Here is a 21287-nt window from a genome sequence, read left to right on the forward strand (position 1 = left end):
AATAATGGAATCCCTATGATGGAAAAATTAGAAGACATCTAGAATCCAAAAATATGATACTGAATGGCTGGGTGAATTTCAGGAGGCAAAGGCTTGATTGACCAAATCAATTTTTTAAAGAGGTCACAGAGAGAGTAAATAAGGGTAATGCAGTAGATGTAATTTCTCTAGATTTCCAAGGTGCCTTCAGTAAGATGCCACATAAACAAATGAATAAGCTCAGAGCTTGCAAGTCACTGGACAAGTAGTAGACTGAATAGCTAACTGGCTGCAAGACAGAAAGAGAGTAGGGATCAAGGGTAGCGATTCAGAGTCACGGAAGATCAAAAGTGAGATCCCTCAAGCATCAGTGCTGTTCATCATTTATATTATTTAGACTTTGACATCAAAAAGCAGGCAGATTTGTTCTGGAAGAGTCTAGTGGTATACTTGGGGTGGGGTGGGGGGCAAGGTTACAGATAAACTGGATTGTAGTTTGTTACAAGGTCATGTTTTTATCCCCATTTGTTAGTCTGTTTGTAAACAACATACCTCAAAAACTAATAGACAGATATCAACAAAACTTGGTACACAAGGTATGGCCGAAAGAAGAACTGATTAGTTTTTGGCGAAGATCCAGATCTAGGATTTTTTTAAAGAGGATCCGTTAACATTTAGAGATAGGGTGTATTGAATTATTTTTAATGTTATAGGTTGTTTTATTTAGAATGTTGTGGATTGCTTTAGAATGTTGTGGATTGTCTCAGCTGCTGTGGTGCAATCTGTTGTGGCAGTCAAAATGAGCAGAGGTTTCAGAGCAGGTTGTTGGATGTGGGTTGGCCTGAATCCTTCTCAGTGAGATGGAATCTCTTAATAAGAAGATTTATTTTTTCAGCTTTGTAGTTAGAGCATCAACCAGGTAGGGAAAAGCCTCAAGGAAGAGCTGCATAATTGTAATAATTTTGAGTTGACATGGCATGACAGAGGCATGCACTCTACTGAATGCCCTCTTCACTTGTTTTTAATATTTTTTGTACTTGCCAGTAGCAAATTAGAGAATTATTAAATATCGTTGAGGACAATTGCAAGCAGTGCTAGTTTCACAATTTAAGATAGAAGTGGTCTAAGGAGAATGAAAAGAGTAAAAATTTATGCTGGAAAAATACCAACATTTTCTTGCCTTTTTAAATTTATATTTTAATAGATAGCAATAATAGAGCATGTTATTCTACAAGGAAACATTTCTAAAGCATCATTTCATATGCCCAAAATGGCATAAACATAAAAGAACAAAATTTGTGACAGAAATAGGATTAGCTAACATAGGATTTAAAGGATTTACTTTGTAAATTATTAGTCAAACTAATTATTTTTCTTTAAATATTTTGATCATTTCATGTTTTTATCTGTGTTGTAGAATCATAGCTAACTTAATACATAATTTACATTTGAGTCTAATAAAACTAGTCACTTAGAAGTTTTTTTTACTGTGTCAGTATATTTCTACTATTCCTTTCAATTTAGCTTTAACAGCTCTCCGAATTGCCCTTGCTTTTAACTCGATGTGTTTTTCATAACAACAAAAGCAAGACATTTCTTCCTGATGCTATATTAAATAAATTATATATAACTTTATTGGGAAATAGTTTTGAAAGGATTTTTTGTAAAACTGCCTTTCAACTCAGTTTTTCATGAGTACATGGATAAAATAATAGGTGCAGCCTCGAAATGATCGGAATGCTATAAAACAAATGTGAAATTATGTATGTTCAAGGAAGACTATCGTACATTGAACATGCTAATTTATTTTCTCTCACTTCCATCCCAGCCATGAATGATCTGCTCCAGTCTATGATCTCACCAGGAGCGCAATGGTCAGGTAGTTCTGAAAATTTGGAAGAACCTAATGAGGTGACTGCTGGGCAGAGGAGATCAGAATTGGGGTCCATGGCATTTTCCACAACAGCTATCAATCTAGCCACAGCAGCAAGCTCTTCAGGATTCAGATCCAAACAGAGACTTAAGCCTAAAGGTATTGTTTGACTGCATTTGAAGTGAATTATCAGACATTGTTTTGTCCCTTACATTAAGAACTAATAATATGGATAGATGAACACGGCATCAAAGATTTGCTGCATTGCTGATTTATCAAAACCAGCCATCCATTTGAAAAATTTAACTTTGAAAGTACACTTCAATGAGACCAATAGATGGCAATTACTTTTGCTTTAGTGCTGTAGTAACAACATGAAATCGTTTATTTATTCTGTCATATTAAAGATTGACTATTTTATAAATACGATTTTGTGGGCATTAGACCTGTAATGCTCTCAATCAGTTAAGACTGCAGAAATGTTAGAGTTGAATGTTGACCATCACCAAAGTAGTTTTCAAACTTCATTGCCAAAAAATAGTTATTTTGCATTACAGATAATTTCTCAAACACGTTATAGCTCTGAGGCACAAACACAGACACAAATAAAAGATCTAAATCAAACTTATTCATCAGGAGAATTTTAGCAGCTGCATAATTTTTTCTATCCTTTACTTTTTGTGTAAACTTTTTAAACTCCTGTTTACACTTTTGCTTTTTACAGCATCACACTTGTATAAAAATGTAATTGAAATATTTCAGATCTGCAACAAACTTGCCAGGAAAAAACAAAAGTATTTTCCCGCTTGTCTTCACTTAATTCAATATACTGTATGCTACACTCTCCCAGTTTTCTGATTTTGTGTCATCTGTGATATTCTAAACTATTAAAAGTGTCTGTTTGTAATTTCAGACACTTGTGACCTTCTTCTGTCCCTAATGTGCCAAGTTAGTCAATTACTGTTTCACAGAAAATTTGATCAATAATTTTTTTGATCTACAAAACATTGCTTGGGGGAAAAAAGAAATATCAATGTGAATTGGATTTATATTCACGTGTATAAATCCATAAAACATTTTGACCATATGGTGGTTCTGAGAAGAGTGCATTACTCCACTAGGGTTTATTGACACCATTGCGTCAGCAATAAGAGCAATGTGACTTTTAAGAGATGAAGCACTTTGTTCTTGGTCTGTGAGTTGTTTGCCCCTTATGTTAGTGGAAGCTGTTGTCCGTGCCTATCTGTGGGTTGGTTACTTTCATTGGTCTGTGTTTTTCACCTGTGTGAAGGTTTAGAAGGAAGAAGGTTTACACTGAATGAACTTCCAGACTTCAGACTGTTTGATATTTCTCTAGTTTCAGGCAGTCGTTAAACCCCCATTATTACACAATCACTGAAAAGGCAATCACTGATCATTTCCTCAAATTGCTCTCTACCCGTACTCCCATTACCCCTCCCAACCAAACTTTTTCCCTGTCCATCCCTGGAAAAAAACTCTTCCTCGAGTCAATTGCCACTGCAATTTCAAATCCTCAACTATTTAGCCTTTGGCCTTCAATTCATCATGACACCTTGATAGCTATTGATTTGCTAAATCATGCCCTTTGCATCACCTTTAATGCCCTTGTCCCCAGAAGAGCTATTAGTCTTTCTCACCCAAATTGTTCCTCCTGGTCCCCCTCATCCCCACCCCAAGGAACGCAGACTTGAAAGTCTTTGATGAACAACTGGTCTAGCCATTCATCACCAGACCTAGCTGGACCACTTAAAGCACTATCAGACAATGCGCTTCATCACCACAACTATGCAAAGATCAACCAGGGACGCCAAAATAATCCCCACCTTCTCTGTACTATAAATTATCTTCTTGAACCACCTTACCCTGCCTCCTCCTCCCTCACCTCCAATAATAAGTGTGTGGACCATAGACGTTTTTGTCACAAAGATGAAAACCATCCATTCAGCTGCCTCTGCTGCTTCTCTCCTGTCCCCGAGTCTATCAGGACAAACTTTCACAAAAACCCACTGCTGCTCTCGTTGTGAACTCACATTTCTCTAGATTCCATCTCATCTCCTGAAATGATCTCTCCAACCTCACCTTGTCAATGACATGCATCTCCTGCTCCCTTGATGCTGTTCCAATCAAATTTAACCACTCAACTTCCTTTTCTGGGCCCCATGTTAGCTGATATTTTTAATATTTTCCTTTCCTCATGTATTGTTCCCCATTCTCCTCCTTCCATCCTCACTGTATTAAAATCAAATCGGCAGAAGTGTTTTTCAGTCTTTCATGGGATGTGGGTGTCGCTGAAAAGGCTAGCATTTGTTGCCCCCCTAATTGCTCTTGAATTGAGTGACTTGCTGGGCCATTTCAGAAGGCAGTTAAGAGTCAACTATATTTCTGTGGATCTGGAGTCATATATAGGCCAGACCAGGTAAGAATGGCAGATTTCCTGCCCTGAAGGGGATTCGTGAAGCAGATGATTTTTTTTTACATTTGATGATAGTTTCATGGTCATCATTACTAAGATCAGCACACAATTCCAGACTTTATTAATTGAATTTAAATTCCACCAGCTGCTGTGGTGGGATCTGAACCTGTGCCTCCAGAGGATTACCCCACTGCCCCACCCCCATCCTAAATCCTTAAACAATCTAATTTTGACTGCTTTGTACCTGCAAACTACTGCCTCACTTCCAACCCCGCTTTCCTCTCAAAGGTTCTTGAATGTGTTGTCGCTTTCCAAAACCATGCCCAACTACAATTCTATGTCTGAATTCATCCAGTCAAGTTTCCAGGCAGTCACAGTACTGCAATGCCCCTTGTTAAAGTCATAATGACATTCATTGTGACTGTGGTAAGCTATCCTTTATCATTCCCTCAATCTGTCTTCAGCTTTCGACACAGTTGATCATGCCATTTTCCTCCAGTTTCTCTCCTCCATCATCCAGATTGGTGGAACTATCTGAGCTTGATTCCATTCTTATCTATCTAATTGTAGCCAGCAAATCATCTGCAATGGCTTCTCTCCCCATTCTTGCTGTGTTACCTCAGGAGTACCAGGGATCCACATGTGGCCCCCTTCTATTTCTCATCTAAATGCTATCCCTTAGCGATAGCATCCGAAAACAGAACATGAAATTCTACATGTATGCTGTTGGTACTCAGCTCTATCTCACCACCACCAGTGACCCCTCACTGGCTGTTCAGTTGGGAACAGCAGTGAGATCAGACAAATCTGCTGGAGAAGCATTGGGGCAGAGTGCTTCAGTAAAGCTGGAGCCTTGAGACCCAGACTGAGCCAGTTGCAGCAATGAGAGCAGACGGATCTGTGAGCGCAGCTGATTGGAAGCAGCAGCAGAAAGAGCAGACAGACTGTTTTCGAATCAAGTTTGAAAAAAGGAGGGAAAAAAGGAGGGTGTGTGATATCACTGGAAAGCAGGTAAATAATTGGTTGGTGAATGTTTATTTTTTCTTTTCTTCTCTCTGAACTAGGGCATTGGTTTAAACTAAAAGTCAGGAAATTATAAATGTCATTTGGGGTAAGTAAAATAACAAGTGAGTTCCTAGTAAGAGTATTTGCACAGAGCAGTTGCACATGAATGCAGATTTCACCAGACAGCAGGGGAATTTGGCAAGTGTGGGATTTTGGTGTTGTCGGGAGTAAGAGGGTGCTTCTTGGTATATATACAAAAAAAAAAGGTTAAATTAGGACTGTGGGCTAATCTACAGTAAAGACCTAAAGCAATAACTAAATTTATTAAGTTAAACAAGGGCCTAAATCTTTTGAATGGTGGAGTCTCCCTTCCCACCATCCAAAGAGTTGGTGGGATACATATCCTCGCAGCCATTTCACACTCGAATGAGTGTCACTTGGCTGCAAGCAGAACTTCCATCCCTTACTCGGGAGGAAGTCCCACCTTAGAGAGCTGCCAGCTAATCTTGTCGGCAGCCCTCCAGACCCTGCAGCAACAGGAGCTGCAGTGGACTGAAGAGGAGATGCATCAACGTTCCTGAGCTTAAGTCCTGGGACCGGAGGAGTCCCATGGCAGGGAGGGTAGGGAAGGCCTCTGGGAGCATAAAAGGGATGATCGGGTTGTCGGGGGAGAGGCTAGGGATGGGGGTAGGGAAATCCAGTAGCCACTGGACCTTCAGGGGGCTGCGCCCACAGTCAGAAGAGGACTTCTGTTGGAGGCATCCCGAGATCTAAGCCTGTTCTTTTTCAGGCTTCCCCCAAGCCAGGCAAATGCTCCCGCCAGCCTCAAAATTGAGGCTAGACAGGAATCTGCCTGTAAGTGACCACTTGAGTGCCTCAATTTGGGCAAGGATGGGCTTCCTATCTCAGGCCTTGTCTGTCCCAGCCTGAATTCACTGCATGGTCAGGACGGGTGGGAACCTGGAGAGAATCCTGTTCCCGTTCCTTCAATTTCATGCAGCCACACCAATCACTCTCCCCACCCCACCCCCCACCCCCGCCAAAACCTGGCTGTAAAAGCACCGACAGGGGTGCACGAAATTCAGGCCAAAGTTATTAAAATTATTAGCAGGGGAGATGGTGGTTAAGTGTTATTGTCATCAGACTAGTGCTCCAGAGACCCAGGGTAATGCTCTGGGACCTGGGTTCGAATCCCAGCACGGCAGATGGTGAAATTTGAATTCAATAAAAATCTTGTTCTGAAAACCTGATGATGGCCATGAAGCCATTGCCGATTGTCATAAAAACCCATCTGATTCACTAATGTTCTTTAGGGAAGGAAATCTGCTGTCCTTACCTGGTCTGGCCTGCATTTGACTCCAGACCTACCAGCAATGTGGTTGACTCTTAAATTCCCTCTGAAAGGGCAACTAGGGATGGGCAATAAATGCTGGCCTAGCCACTGACACCCACATCCCACGAATGAATAAAAAAAGAGATAATTGAGTGATATTTCAAACTTAAAATTAGTTAAATAAAATACAATAGAAATGGCAATCAGGCAATGTGTTGTACCTGCAACATGTGGTAGACACCAGTGTAATATAAAACAATCAGATCTGCAGTGTGTCTACAGTTTGATCCAAAACGATCACATCTGCAGTAAGTGTCTGCTGCTCAAGGAACTTAATCTCACAGTTGATGAGCTGGAGTCTGAGTTTCAGACATTGCAAAACGTCAGAGAGGGACAAATACGTTGTTCCAGGATCCATCTCAGCCTCCTCCTGAGGTGCCTAGCATCACCGATGCTAGTCTTCAGCCAATTCAATTTTTTTTCAGGTGATGGCAAACTGAAGGCACTGGATACTGCGAGGCTGTAGGCCTGACAACATACCAGCAGTAGTACTGAAGCCTTGTACTCCAGAACTAGCTGGACCCCAAGACTAGCTGTTCCAGTACAGCTACAATACTGGCAACTACCCGATAATGTGGAAAATTGCCCAAGTATGTCCAGTCCACAAAAAGTAGGAGAAATCCAACTGCCTGCTAGCCTACTCTTGATCATCGGCAAAGTTATAGAAGTGCTATAATGTCTACAGTGCTATCAAGTAGCACTTATGGCAGCAATAACCTACTCACTGATGCTCAATTTGGGTTCTGCCAGAGCCACTCGGCACCTGACCACATTACAGCCTAGGTGCAAACGTGGACAAAACAGCTGAACCCTAGGTGAGGCAAGAGTGACTACACTAAATTTCAGGGCAGCATTTGGCTGAGTGTGGCATCACGGAGCCCAAGCAAAACTGAAGTCCTGTAGGGGTCAGGGCTGAAGCTCTCTGCAGGTTGGACATGGTTGAGCCACCCAGCACAAAGGAAGATAGTTGTGGTTGTTGGAGATCAATCATCTCAGTTCCAGGACATCACTGCAGGAGTTCTTCAGGGTAGTGTCATAGGCCTAACCATCTTCAGCTGCTTCATCAATGACCTTCCCTCCATCATAAGATCAGAAGTGGGGATGTTTGCTGCTGAATGCACAAATGTTCAGTACCATTCGCAACTCCTCAAGTACTGAAGCAGCCCGTGTCCATATGCAGCAAGACCTGGACAACGTTCGGGCTTGAGCTGATATGTGGCAAGTAACATTCCTGCCACAGAAGCAGGAGGGCATCTCAAAAAAAGGGAGAATCTAACCATTTCCTCTTGACATTCAATCCCTTACTATCAACATCCTGGGAGTTGACATTGACCAGAAATTGAATTGGACCAACCATATAAATATTGTGGCCACAAATAAAGGTTAGAGGATTTCTGTGGTGAGTAACTCGCCTCCTGATTTCCCAGAGCCTGTCCACCATGTGCAAGGCACAAGTCAGGAGTGTGATGAAATACTCTCCATTTGCCTAGATAAAATGCAGTTCCTACAACCTCCAAGAAGTTCAACATCCAAGACAAGCAGCCCGATTATTTAGCACCCTATTCACCTTAAGTATTCACTCCCTCCATCACCATCACACAGTGGCAGCAGTGTGTACCATATCAGGATGGACTGCAACAACTCATCAAGCCTCCTTCAATAACACCTTTTGAACCTGCGACCTATACCACCTAGGACAAGAGCAGCAGCTGCATAGAAACAGCATCACCCGCCAGTTCGCTTCCAAGCCACGCACCATCCTGCCTTGGAACTATATTGCCATTCATTCAGTGACACTGGGTCCCTTCCTAACAGTACAATGGGTGTTCCTACAACACATGGACTGCAGCTGTTCAAGAAGTTAGCTCACCACCACCTGCTCAAGGGAAATTAGGGATGGGCAGTAAATCCTGGCATAGCCAGCGACACCCACATCCCATGAATGATTAGAAAAAAAGTTTCTCGGGGTAATGTTCTTGGCCCAACCATCTTCTCATGCTTTATCAGTGACCTGCCCTCCATCACAAGGTCCGAAGTGGGACTGTTCGCTGATGATTGCACAATGTTCAGTACTGCTGACAACTCCTTGGTTCCCAAAGCAATCTGTGCCTGCATGCAGCAAGACAGCATTCAGGCTTGGGCAAGTAATACTGATGCCTCGCAGATGCCAGGCAATGACCATTTTCAACAAGAGCTAATCTGTTTCCTTCTTGGCGTTCAACTGCATTGTCACCTAATCTCCCACCATCAACAGCCTAAGGGTTAACACTGGACAGAAACTTAACTAGACCAGCCACATAAATAAGAGGAGATCAGAGACTGAGAGTTATAAGGCAATTAATTCATTTTGATTTCCAGAAGCCTGCACACTATCTACAAGGCACAAAGCGGGAGTGTGATGGAATACTTTCCACTTGCTTGGTTGAGTGCAGCTCCCAGAACGCACACAAAAAAATTCAGTACCATCCAGGACAAAGCAGCCTGCTTAATTGGTTCTGCTTCCACCACTTCAAACATGCTTTCCCTTCACTGCTGATGCACCGCAGCAACTCGCCAATCCTCCTTTGACAGAGCCTTTCAAACCCAAAGCCTCTACCACCTAGCACAAGGGCACCAAACTGATGGGAACACCACCACATGCAAGTTCTCCTCCAAGTCACACACCATCCTGACTTGGAACTATATTGCTGGTCAAAATCCTGTACTCCCTCCCTAACAGCTCTCTGGATGCACCTACAGCACATGAACTTCTGCAGCTCAGAAAGGCAGCTCCTTCGCAAAGGCAATTATAGATGGGCAATAAACACTGGCCCTGCCAGCAACGTTCATATCCCATGAACAGATAAACAGGTCGCACACAGCAAAAAAAAAAGGGACATTGCTAGCCACCAGCCTGTGTGTCTCAAACTCATTTAATAATAAACATAACTAGTATTTCATCTGAACTTTGTGATGAGAAATCATAGGGATATGAGGTTATGGAACTGATGTTACCTGGAGATTAAAGCTCTTGGAAGCACCTACTGTAATCAGAAGCATAATTTAACAAGGTATCATGTCATTTTTCAAGTTTATGCTGGCTTTGAAGCTCACACTGCACCCAGATCTGCCACTCAATCTGTTCAATCAAATATAAAGTTATCACCGTATAGCTTGGCTTAGAAATGAAGAAACAAGTTTGTAAAAATACACTTACTCATATGTTCTTATTTGTCCCTCAATATTTTTGCAAATGGTTTCGTAAGCTTTTTCAAGCCGGGACTTCTCTTTTACAAAGTCATTGCAGATACTTTCAACATTTTGCATATTTCGTTTTTAATTGCTGATCTCTCCCTGGAGCCCCTCCATTTAAAACAGAAAGAAATAATATGCTTTTAAAATGTAAGATGACATTCTACAGTACAACAAAAAGAAGAAGAGTGACCTACACCACCTGATCTACCGCAGTTCAAGAAGGTAGCTCACCACCACCTTCTTGAGGGAAATTCGGGATGGGCAACAAATGCTCACCTGGCCAGCAACCTCCCAATCCTGTGAAAGAATTTATAAAGAGGCAGTGAGACCTCCTTAGGTTAAGTGCTTCAAGTTTGGTCCCTGGCCAGGGACAGGAGAGTATGGCTACAAGGGAGGCAGGTATGGGGATCCAGAGCAAAGTTACATTGAAGGATCCTCAACCCTTGCACTTGCCCAACAGATATGAGGTTCTTGCAACCCGTGTGGATGAGATCAGGGACTGCAGGGAGGATGAGCAAACTGACAGAGCACTGTGGTCAGCATGCCTTTCAAATTGGGTGGGATGGGAGAGGGTGATGCTGTTTGGTGAAACAGAATATGGTAGGGGACAGTATAGTTAAGGAGACAGATACTGTTCTTTGCAGCCGAAGTGTGACTCCTAAAGACTATGTTATCTGCCCAGTGTCAGGCTTAAGGACAACTCCTTGGGGCTAGAGAACATTGTTTGAGTGGGAGGGGAATGATCCAGTTGTTGTCCCTGTAGATACTGGTAACATAGGAACCACTAAGAGAAAGGTTCTGCTGAGGGAGCATGAGCATCTAGGGGTTAATTTGAAAAGCAGAACTCAAAGATAATCTCTGGATTACTACCTGAACCACAAGCACATCGGCATAAAGTAAATAAGATCATTGATTTAGATGGTTGGCTCAAAGATTGTTGTGGGAGAAATGGGTTTCAATCATGGGGTACTTGCGCGATAACAGGGGAAAGAGGGAGCTGTTTCATTGGGACAGGCTTCACTTGAAGCCTGGGACCAGTACCCTGACAAATCGAATAACTAGGTCCGTAGATAAGTCTCTAAACTAAATAGTTGGTGGGATGATTCAAGTGACGGGAAATTTATAAGGTTAAAGAGAAAGGACAAGGCAATGATAACCAGAGTGTAACAAGAAGGGACAGAGTGTACAAACATAAAAGTGCACCAGCACCTAAAGGTTGAAATCTCCTGGGTAAACTTTACCTTTTATTGAACATTCTACGAACTATGTACAGTACAAGGCTTAGCACAAGGTTTCACATAGAACTATCAACATACTCTATTATCATGTGAACTTATATCACTGATGACATATACTGTCTATTTACCTATTTAATGTGATCCCTTTTACACTATACCCGCCTCTGCCACAACTAAGTTATGGGTGGGAAGGCCCATGGTTTACCTTTCCGCCTCGCCACTGATTGAGGCCTTTAAGTGGCCAATTAATGACCACTTAAGGGCCTCATCCCGCAGCAGCTGGTGTTAACCCAGCTGTAGGTGAGCTTGTCATATGGTACTTGAAACCATGCAGCCAGCTTTTTGGGTGGGGGTCCCTCGATCAAAGGCACTCAGTGCATGATTGAGGGACTTGACATTGGGAAGAAAGGAGCCTCCTGAGAGCAACCTGCCCCCCCCCCCACCTTCTCCCTGCAACCCACATTCTACAGAAACCATCCCCCCCCCAATCCACATTACTTAACATGTGGCCTGGGTCACTCCATGATCACAGGACTCGACCCCTATGCCACTGCTGAGCACAAGAGCTGCCGGCCTCTGATTGGACAGCAGCTCTCAGTAGGTGAGACATCCGCCCCTCGGCCTTGATTCCAGGGGCAGGCCTGCTGCTAGCTTCGCCACTGCGTGATTGGCACGCGATTTAGCAGGCCTTCCTCAGAAGAGGCAGCTTGGGTCTCTCGTCAGCTCTCCAGCCAGCAGGCGAAACCCCCAATGCCTCAACAAGATTTCGTCCATTGGTTCAGAGTAGGGAACAATGGTAAAAAGACAAAATTAAAGGTTCTTTATCTGAATGCATATACTATTTGTAACAAGATAGATTAATTGATGGCACAAATGGAAATAAGTGGGTACCGTGCAACAGTGTGCTTGCACACGAACAGGGGAGAGACCTCATCCTGAATGAGACGCAGCCAGAGTGAGTGTGGGTATTGGCAATTTGGTATTGAACTGGTAAGCCTTTCCCTTTAATTTCTCTTTAGTTTTTGTAAGTTCTGTAGTCTAGTTAAAAGGTTGGTAAGTTAGCTGACTGTGTGACAGTTAACTGTCAATCACCTGAAGTCTGATTAGGGCCTGAATACGTGTTGATTACTATTTGAAACTTAACTAGTGTGAGTCATCTCAGCTCACCTCAGCTCTATTTAAGAAAGGGACTATTTAGAAGCACACTACAGTGTGCTTGCACACGAACAGGGAGAGACCTCATCGCGAGTGAGACATAGCCAGAGTGAGTGTGCGTATTGGCAATTTGGTGCACAGTGGGAATTCGGTGCGTAGGGGAAGAGGTGCTTTTTGCATTTTTTCTTTGCCATCCAACTTAAATCTTCAGACAGTGGTCTTGCTCTGCTGCAGCAGTAGAGGCTACAAGGGAAAGGAATGACTGGCAAGTAGTGGTAAGGTCGGGTAAGTACTTACTACTTTTATTGCTTATAGTTTAAGGTCTTTTTGTGGTTTATAGTTTGTATACTCTATAGTAACGAGGATCAGGAAAGAAGGGGCCTAGAGCAATTGATTTAAAAGGTTTAATTTCAAGGGATAAGTCATGGTGTGTTCCATGTGGGAAGCTGGGAACACTTCCAGTGCCCAGGACCAGCATGTGTTCAGGAAGCGTGTCCAGCTGTAGCTCCTGGAGGCTCGGGTTTCGGAGCTGGAGCGGTGGCTGAGAACACTGTGGAGCATCCGCGAGTCTGAGAGCATCGTGGATAGCACGCTTAGAGAAGTGGTCACACCGCAGCTGAAGGGACTTGAGGAAGGAAGGGAATGGGTGACCACCAGGCAATCCAAGAGAAACAGGCAGGTAGTTCAGGAGTCCCCTAGGGTCCCGCTTGTAAATCGGTATTCCATTTTGGAGGCTGATGAGGGCACTGGTTCCTCCAAGGAGTGCAGACAGAGCCAAGCTTCAGGCATCACAAGCAGCCTGTCTGTACAGAAGAGAGGAAGAGCAATAGTAATAGGGGATTCTATAGTCAGGGGAACACTTAGGTGCTACTGTGGCAGTCAATGTGACTCAAGGATGGTGTGTTGCCTCCCTGATGCCAGGGTCTGGGATGTCACTGAACGGCTACAGGGCACCCTGAAGGGGGAGGGTGATAAGGCAGAGGTCATGTACATGTTGGTACCAATGACATTGGTAGAAAGAGGGATGAGGTCTTGTTTCAAGAATTCAGGGAGTTAGGCAGTAGACTAAAAAGCAAGACCTCTCTGGTTGTAATCTCTGGATTACTCCCAGTGCCATGTGCTAGCAAGCTCAAAAATGGGAGAATAGCGCAGATGAATACGAGGCTTAAGAATTGGTGCAGGAGGGAGGGTTTTAGATTCCTGGATCACTGAGACTGTTTCTGGGGAAGGTGGGACCTGTACAAGCAGGACAGACTACATCTGAACCAGAGCAGGGCTAACATCCTTGCGGGCAGGTTTGCTAGTGCTGTCGGGAGGAGTTTAAACTAATCGGCAGGGGGCAGGGACACATAATACAGTAAAACAATCAAGTCAGAGGGAGTGCAGCTGCATTAAGTTTCAAGGCAAGGCTGGATGGCCTCTACTTTAATGCAGGAGTATTACGGGTAAAACGGATGAGTTAAGGGTGAGGATTGACACATGGAATTGTGATATAGTAGCCATCACTGAGTCGTGGTTGAGGCAGGGGCAGGATTGGCCGCTCAACATTCCAGGATATAGAATCTTCAGGCAATACAGGGGAGGGAGTAAAAGAGGAGGAGGCATTACATTACTAGTTAAGGAGTCAGTTACTGCAGTAAGGAGAGATGATATCTTGGAGGGGGTATGGAATGAAGCTTTGTGGGTTGAGATTAAGAATAAAAAAGGGGCAGCCATATTGTTAGGTGTTTATTATAGACCCCCAATTAGTGGGAAATTGAGGAGCAAATATGTGCACAATTTGCGGAGGTGTGTAAAAACAATAACAATAGGGTAATTATATTAGGTAATTTCAACTTTCCCAACATTAATTGGGATAGGCATAACGTTAAGGGCTTGGATGGAGTGGATTTCCTGAAATGTGTACAGGAGAACTTTTTAGGTCAATATGTAGAGGGTCCAACAAGGGACGGCGCAGTGCTGGACCTAATTCTGGGGAATGAAGCCAGACAGGTGGCTGAGGTGGCGGTGGGGGCGCATTTTAGTGATAGCAATCACAACATGGTACAATTTAAGCTTGTTATGGACAAAGAAGTAGACAAGTTGCAAAAAAATGTTTTAGATTGGGGGAAGAGCAGATTTTAGTAAAATAAGGCAGGACCTGGCCAAGGTAGACTGGGAACAGCTACTTGTGGGGAATTCTACAGAGGAGCAGTGGGGGGTGTTCAAAAGGAAAATAGGGAGGGTACAGGCTCTAGGGTGATAGAAAGGAGTAACAAGCCCAGATAACCATGGATGACCAGAGATATTCAGGATACGATGAGAAGGAAAAGAGAGGCTTTTAGCAGGTACAAGGGAAGCAAATCAGCGGAGGCATTAGTGGAGTACAGAAAGTGCAGGGTGGAACTTAAAGCAATTTGGAGAGCAAATAGTGGAAATGAGAAAGCTCTGGTTGGTAAAAGTAAGGAAAATCCCAAGATATTCTATAAGTATATCAATGGGAAGAGGATAACTAGGGAAAGAGTAGGGCCCATTAGGGACCATTGGGTCAATCTGTGGGTAGAGCCAGAGGACATTAGTAGAGTGTTGAATGAATACTTCACATCTGTGTTCACCCAAGAGAATGAGGATGAAGGTATCGAATTCAGGGAGAGAGACTGCGAGGTTCTTGAGCAAATTGATATAGGGAGTGACAAGGTATTGGAGGTGTTGGCAGGTTTAACTGTGGACAATCTCCAGGTCCAAATGATTTGTGTCCCAGACTGCTCGGGGAAGCAAGGGAGGAGATCGCAGGAGCTCTGACCCAAATTTTTAATTCCTCTCTGGCCACAGGGGAGGTGCCAGAGGACTGGAGAGCAGCTAATGTGGTTCCGCTATTTAAGAAGAGTTGTAGAGATAAGCCAGGGAACTACAGGCCAGTGAGTCTCAAGTCGGTGGCAGGAAACTATTGGAGAGAATCTGTCTCCACTTGGAGAGGCAAGGTTTAATGAGGGATAGTCAGCATGGCTTTGTCAGAGGGAGGTCATGCCTAACAAATTTGATTGAACTTTTTGAGGAGGTTACCAGGTGTGTAGATGAGGCTAGTGCAGTTGATGTATTTTTTATGGATTTCAGCAAAGCCTTTGACAAGGTCCCACATGGGAGACTTAAAAAGAAGTCAAATGCACATGGGATACAGGGTAATTTGATAAGGTGGATTCAAAATTGGCTTAGTTGTAGGAGACAGAGGGTGATGACAGAAGGATGCTTTAGTGACTGGAAGCCAGTGTCCAGTGGCGTACCACAGGGATCTGTGCTGGGTCCCCTATTATTCGTCAGTTATGTAAACGACATAGATGACTATGTTGAGGGTAGGATTAGTAAGTTTGCGGATGACACAAAGATTGGCCGGGTGGTTAACAGTGAGCTGAGTGTCTTGGGCTACAGGAAGATATAGGCGGGATGGTCAAATAGGCAGATAAGTGGTAGATGGAATTTAACCCTGAAAAGTGTGAGGTGATACACTTTGGGAAGAGTAATTTGACAAGGAAGTATTCAATGAATGGCATGACACTGGGAAATTCTGAGAAAGGGACCTTGGCATGTGTGTCCATAGATCTCTGAAGGCAGAGGGACATGTTAGTGGGATGGTGAAAGAGGCATAAGGGACACTTGCCTTTATCAATCGAGGCATAGATTACAAAAGTCGGGAAATGATGGAGCTGTATAGAACCTTGTTGAGGCCATAGCTGGAGTACTGTGTGCAGCTCTGGTCGCCACATTATAGGAAAGATGTGATTGCACTGGAAGGAGTTCAGAGGAGATTCACCAGGATGTTGCCTGGGATGAAACATTTAAGTTATGAAGAGAGGTTGGATAGACTTGGGTTGTTTTCGTTGGAGCAGAGAAGACTGAGGGGCGACCTGATCGAGGTGTGCAAGATTGAGGGGCATGGACAGGGTGGATAGGGAGCAGCTGTTCCCCTTAGTTGAAGGGTCAGTCACAAGGGGATATAAGTTCAAGGTGAGGGGCAAGAGGTTTAGGGGGGTTGTGAGGAAAAACTTTTTTACCCAGAGGGTGGTGAGGGTCTGGAATGCGCTGCCTGGGAGGATGGTGGAGGTGGGTTGCCTCACATCCTTTAAAAAGTACCTGGATGAGCACTTGGCACATCATAACATTCAAGGCTTTGGGCCAAGTGCTGGTAAATGGGATTAGGTAGGTAGTCAGGTGTTTCTCACATGTCAGTACTGACTCGATGGGCCGAAGGGCCTCTTCACTGTGAGATTCTGTGAAAGCCATTCGGGAGGCATGGTTGCAAGGTGACCAAGGCAGGGAACTGAATATTCAAGGGTACTTAATATTTCAGAAGGGTAGGCAGAAATGAAAAGGAAGTGGGATAGCTCTGTTAATTAAGTATGAGATAAGTACAGTGGTAAGAAATGATCTTGCCTTAGAAGATCAAGATGTAGACTCAGTTTGAGTGGAAATTAGGAATAGTAAGGGAAAGGAGTCACTAATGGTAATAGTCTTTAGATCGCTTAACAATTGCTACTTTGTAGGACGGAGTATAAACCAACAAATAACAGGAGTTTGTAAGAAGGTATTCCAGTCATCATGGAAGACTTCAATCTTCTTGTAGATTGGACAAACCAAATTGGCAAAGGTAGCGTGTATTCAGGCAGTTTCTTAGAACAATACATTGTGGAATCAACCAGGGAACTGGCTATTTTAGATCTGGTAATGTGTAATGAGGCAGGATTAATTAATTATCTCATGGTAAAGCATCCTGTAGAGAAGAATAATCATAACATGATAAAATTTCATATTCAGTTTGACGGTATGAAATTATTGTCTTACCTTTGTAATTGCTTTTATTTAAATTTATGAAGACAGAGTTGGCTAAAGTGGACTGAGAAAATAGATTGAAAGGTAAGAAGGTAAATAAGCAGTGTTAGACGTTTAAGAAGCTATTCCAGAATTCTCAAAAAAGACATATTCCATTGAGAAAGAAACTACAAGAAGAAAATTGAAAGAAAAGGCAAGCAGTGGGCAGGAATTTCTGGTCCTACCAAAGTCAACGGAAATTTGAATGGCTTGCCACATCCGCCACGGTGAAACCCGCTGCATCAGGGCCAGAAAATCCCAGTCAGTGTTGTGAAGATTAATGGTAGGTTGAAGATTGGAAAAGTTTTAGAAACCAGCAAAGGATGATAATTATGATGCCATGCCCCTTTAGATTTTAAAATATGATTTTCAAACTTACAGTTGACTGGAAGTTTTATGATTTGAACTGAAACAGAGCAAACTGCTTAAAAATGCAAGGCCACATTCCAAGGTGCAGGTGGGAAACAAACACATCACCCTCAGACATGCGAAGAAGGGGACATTTCCTAAAACCAGACACTCATCGAAGCTCACAATTGTCTTAAGGAAGAGACATTAAAATGCAAAGTATAGGATATTGAAAACAGTGGCTGCCACAGACACACACACACACCGAAAACCTCTTGGAAATATGTGGATGAAGTATTTCAAGGCAAGGCTGCCCAGCCCCTAGAGAGATTGCACATTGCACAGGCGGTGCCAAGAAAGTCTTCAGCAGAGGAAACAGGCCAAAGGCTGCTCTTTCTCCCTCTCTCCCTTTTGGAATGAGAGTGTCACCTGGTTCAAGAAGCCATCTCGACCAGAAACCTACCAACAAACTAAGATTTTGTAATAATTGCAATATCTACATCTGACCACTTCCAAGAAACCAGCTAACCCAAATCGGCCGCAGATTTTAAAATCTACGTCTCAAGAACAGGACACTTGACCGTTTATTCTTTTACCTTTCTTTTTTGTTGGACTCTAACTCCTTTTATTTCAGATTTCTGTGTGTGTGTGTGTGTGTGCCCGAATGACTGCATGAGGGCCGAATGCTTGGCATCGAGTTTTTATTATTTCACTTGAGGTTAGTGGTTAATAAATTTGCTCTTTCGTTGACTCAAGGAAACCTTGTTTGATTGATTCCTTATTGCTCACAGTTAAATGCATTCTGATTTGGAAAAGGTATATCCTTGTGGAAAAGAACCTTAAACCTTTGCAACCAACTGAGGAGGTTGAATAGAGGGGAACGAGTTCACCCCTTCTCACCTGTTCGTAACATGACTGAAAAACTAATGAAAAGGGAGAAAGTAGAATATGGCAGTAACTGGCAAGAAGTATAACTATGGGAAAGAAATAAAGGAACCCAGGGCTGCGGATTCAGAAATCATTAGAAGTCATCAGAGGTTAGCAAGGCCATAAAAATCCAAAGGAAGCAGTGGGACCCATCCCTGGACCAATAGAATTGAAAAGCAGAGAAGTTGCATTAAACATATATAGAGCCCTTGGTTAGACCAGACTTAGAATACTGTGCACAGTCTGGTCTCATCAGGCCCAGCTTTTGTTCAGGAGTGCTTTGAATGCTGCGATGAATAACTTCAGTCCCAGTCTAAGCCGGTTTCCTCAGGTCTCATCCTGTTGGGGAATTGGACAGAGACTGCCATAACACATGATGGAAATAATTTTGACTTTGAAGTCAATGTAAATGGAAAACGGGAGAGATGTATAGCATATGGCTGCATCAATATTGCTCCTTTTACACTATTACCCAAAATCAAAATTACAAACATCCGCCACCCATCCCCATCTTCCTCCATTGGTTATTAGAATATCTGTAACAACAGGTACTAATGAATGGATCCAGCGTTTGAAAGAGGATGCAAGTGGGAGAAGCACTACTGAAGCTACAAGTTCATAAGATAATGATGAAGTGAGCCATCCATCTTAGATAATTCATCCAGAACAATCCGAAACCTGACGTCCTTATCCCCAGCAAAACCTTTACTGTCACTCATCCACCATCCTTGCTTCCTCAGATCCAATGGGCATCAACTTAAGCATATCTGACACACAACTGGGATAGTTATTCAATGTTAGGTGTGGTTGGATCACATCAAGCTGTACTGGGCCTTACTCTTCTCTGTTAAAACTGCAAACTAGTAACGTCCTGGAGAGCAAAGATAATCCACAGTTTATTTTTTGCACTAACAACTGCCTCATTAAATTCCTTTCCCCTGCCTCATCAACCCTCACAACAAGTGAAACAATTTCATGGATTTATTTGTCACCAATTTAAATACTTTGCATTCAGCTGCCTCTGCTACTTCCACCACACCCTCCCCCACTCCACCTTTTCCCCATGCACATCATCAACCCCAAAACTCTAATTTCTTTCCCATTTGCTGCCATGCCCAAACTGAACTCCTCATATACTACTTCCTCAACCTTACTTCCACTAAAATGCTGATCACCCAACTTCTCTAACTGGGCCCTGTGCTATCTGGCATTGTAACTGGTTCTATTTCCCCAGTCAAAATCCCCCTTTGTTTCAAAAATCATTGTCATCACTTCCCTCCTCAGAAAACCTCTTAGTAAACAACTGTCTCATCTCCAATCTCTGTTCCCCCTCAAGTTTCTTGAATGTGTTTCCTTCTAGACCCGTACTCATTGGGCCATAACTCCTGAGCTCCCCAGCGTAAAATTTTGGGGGTACCCCAAAGATGCGCTGGGGATCCCCTCTCAGAACCTCAAAGTTAAGGATTTGCATGGCAATTGTCCAGAAGTGAGTCTTCCTCTGGGCAATTGTCCTGCCGTGGGAACCATCCGAAAATGCGAATTAAACCACAAACCTTGGATGGTTCTGGCTGTGTTACAAAAATAGCTATTCAGAAAAAGTTAGAAGAATTAAAACCTCTTCTAACTTCTGGGTAACTATTGTAAAAAGAGAGATCGCACCCCTGCACATCCCCAACCCTCCCCAGGCATCTACCCCCACATAGTATTCCCCACCCTGAAAGGCTTAACCTCCCGACATGACCACCCACGGACCCGACACAGCCCTGCAGTAATGATGCCCACCCACTGCTATATGTTATTTTGGTTTCTGCCGCTACTGATTTGCTAAATTGACTGTAAATTTTTAAGGAGGTTCCCAGTGCTATATTCCTTCCCTCCACTGAAAGATGTACAGAAGCATCTTGAATGGACTTGTTCTGGGTTTCCAATCCTCTCTTCCTTGCACCTTCCCTCACTGCACACCCCCCCCCCCCCCCACCAAGCCTCCCCTTCTTAACATACACAGACATGCAGTGAAGTTGCTTGTCATTGTTTTCTCTGTCTCTTCTCAATGGGATTAAATTAAGTTAAATGAACATGCAGATCAGCAAAAGTTGCAATGACAGATCTGCACCTCCCTCATTAATATCATAAAATGTATATTTTACAATAAATAGCAAAATATATACTGAAACTATTTTAGATAAGATGTCTTTTTTATTACTCACTAAAAATGTAATTCCCCAGGTGTTGCTTCAAATGAAGATTTACTATCTCATAGCCCTAATTTTGACAATTCCAGCACTGGATCAAGAAGTCGAGGTAAATATTATTCAGGTACACAGTGTTCAAACATTAGCTGCATTTGTTACATTTGGCCTTTTTTATGCTTGCCTTGCATTTGACATGAACATAATGGCTTTTTTTTAATGAACTTTTCTGCTGCTCCATAGTTTTTTTTGTTTTTATATCTTCATCATTCTTTCCTGCTGAATTACTTTACTGAGAATTTGGCAAGCTTCATGTATTTTATTTTGACGTCTATTTCTACTAAACATCAACCATTTAACATATCAGTTCAGATTCAAAATGGTCAAGAGTGCTGGGTACTTCTGTTTTCTGTAGCAAGTGTAAGCTATGACAGTATATGAACTCAAAGATTGAATATAAAAACAGCACTAAATTTTAAACTAAATTATTCAGAGCAGGATTTTCTGATCCTGGCAGCGGTGGGCATCATCGCGGGCAAGACATAAAAAGGCCGCTCTCCAAATTTTCCACCTGCGACAATGCCCACCACTGGCAAGACTGGAAAACTTTGGCCTCAATTTAAATTAACGTATCTTAATAGCTTATCTCATAACCATTCAATTTTTTATT

General features: G+C 43.0%; 1 protein-coding gene across 7 annotated transcripts in view; it reads left to right on the plus strand.

The window, feature by feature from the left end:
* LOC121292611 (girdin-like) overlaps positions 1–21287 on the plus strand; it is a 334505-nt gene that overhangs the window by 291655 nt on the left and 21563 nt on the right. For 5 of the 7 annotated variants that reach the window (XM_041214804.1, XM_041214830.1, XM_041214822.1 and 2 more), the window contains exons 27-28: positions 1808–2011; positions 20655–20729. In XM_041214804.1, the coding sequence (XP_041070738.1) occupies positions 1808–2011; positions 20655–20729 (279 nt within the window). The remainder of the gene's footprint in view (positions 1–1807; positions 2012–20654; positions 20730–21287) is intronic. The other 2 variants (XM_041214848.1, XM_041214857.1) reach the window with 1 other exon arrangement.

This window comes from Carcharodon carcharias, chromosome 2 (genome assembly GCF_017639515.1).
Source record: "Carcharodon carcharias isolate sCarCar2 chromosome 2, sCarCar2.pri, whole genome shotgun sequence".
Taxonomy (NCBI): domain Eukaryota; kingdom Metazoa; phylum Chordata; class Chondrichthyes; order Lamniformes; family Lamnidae; genus Carcharodon; species Carcharodon carcharias.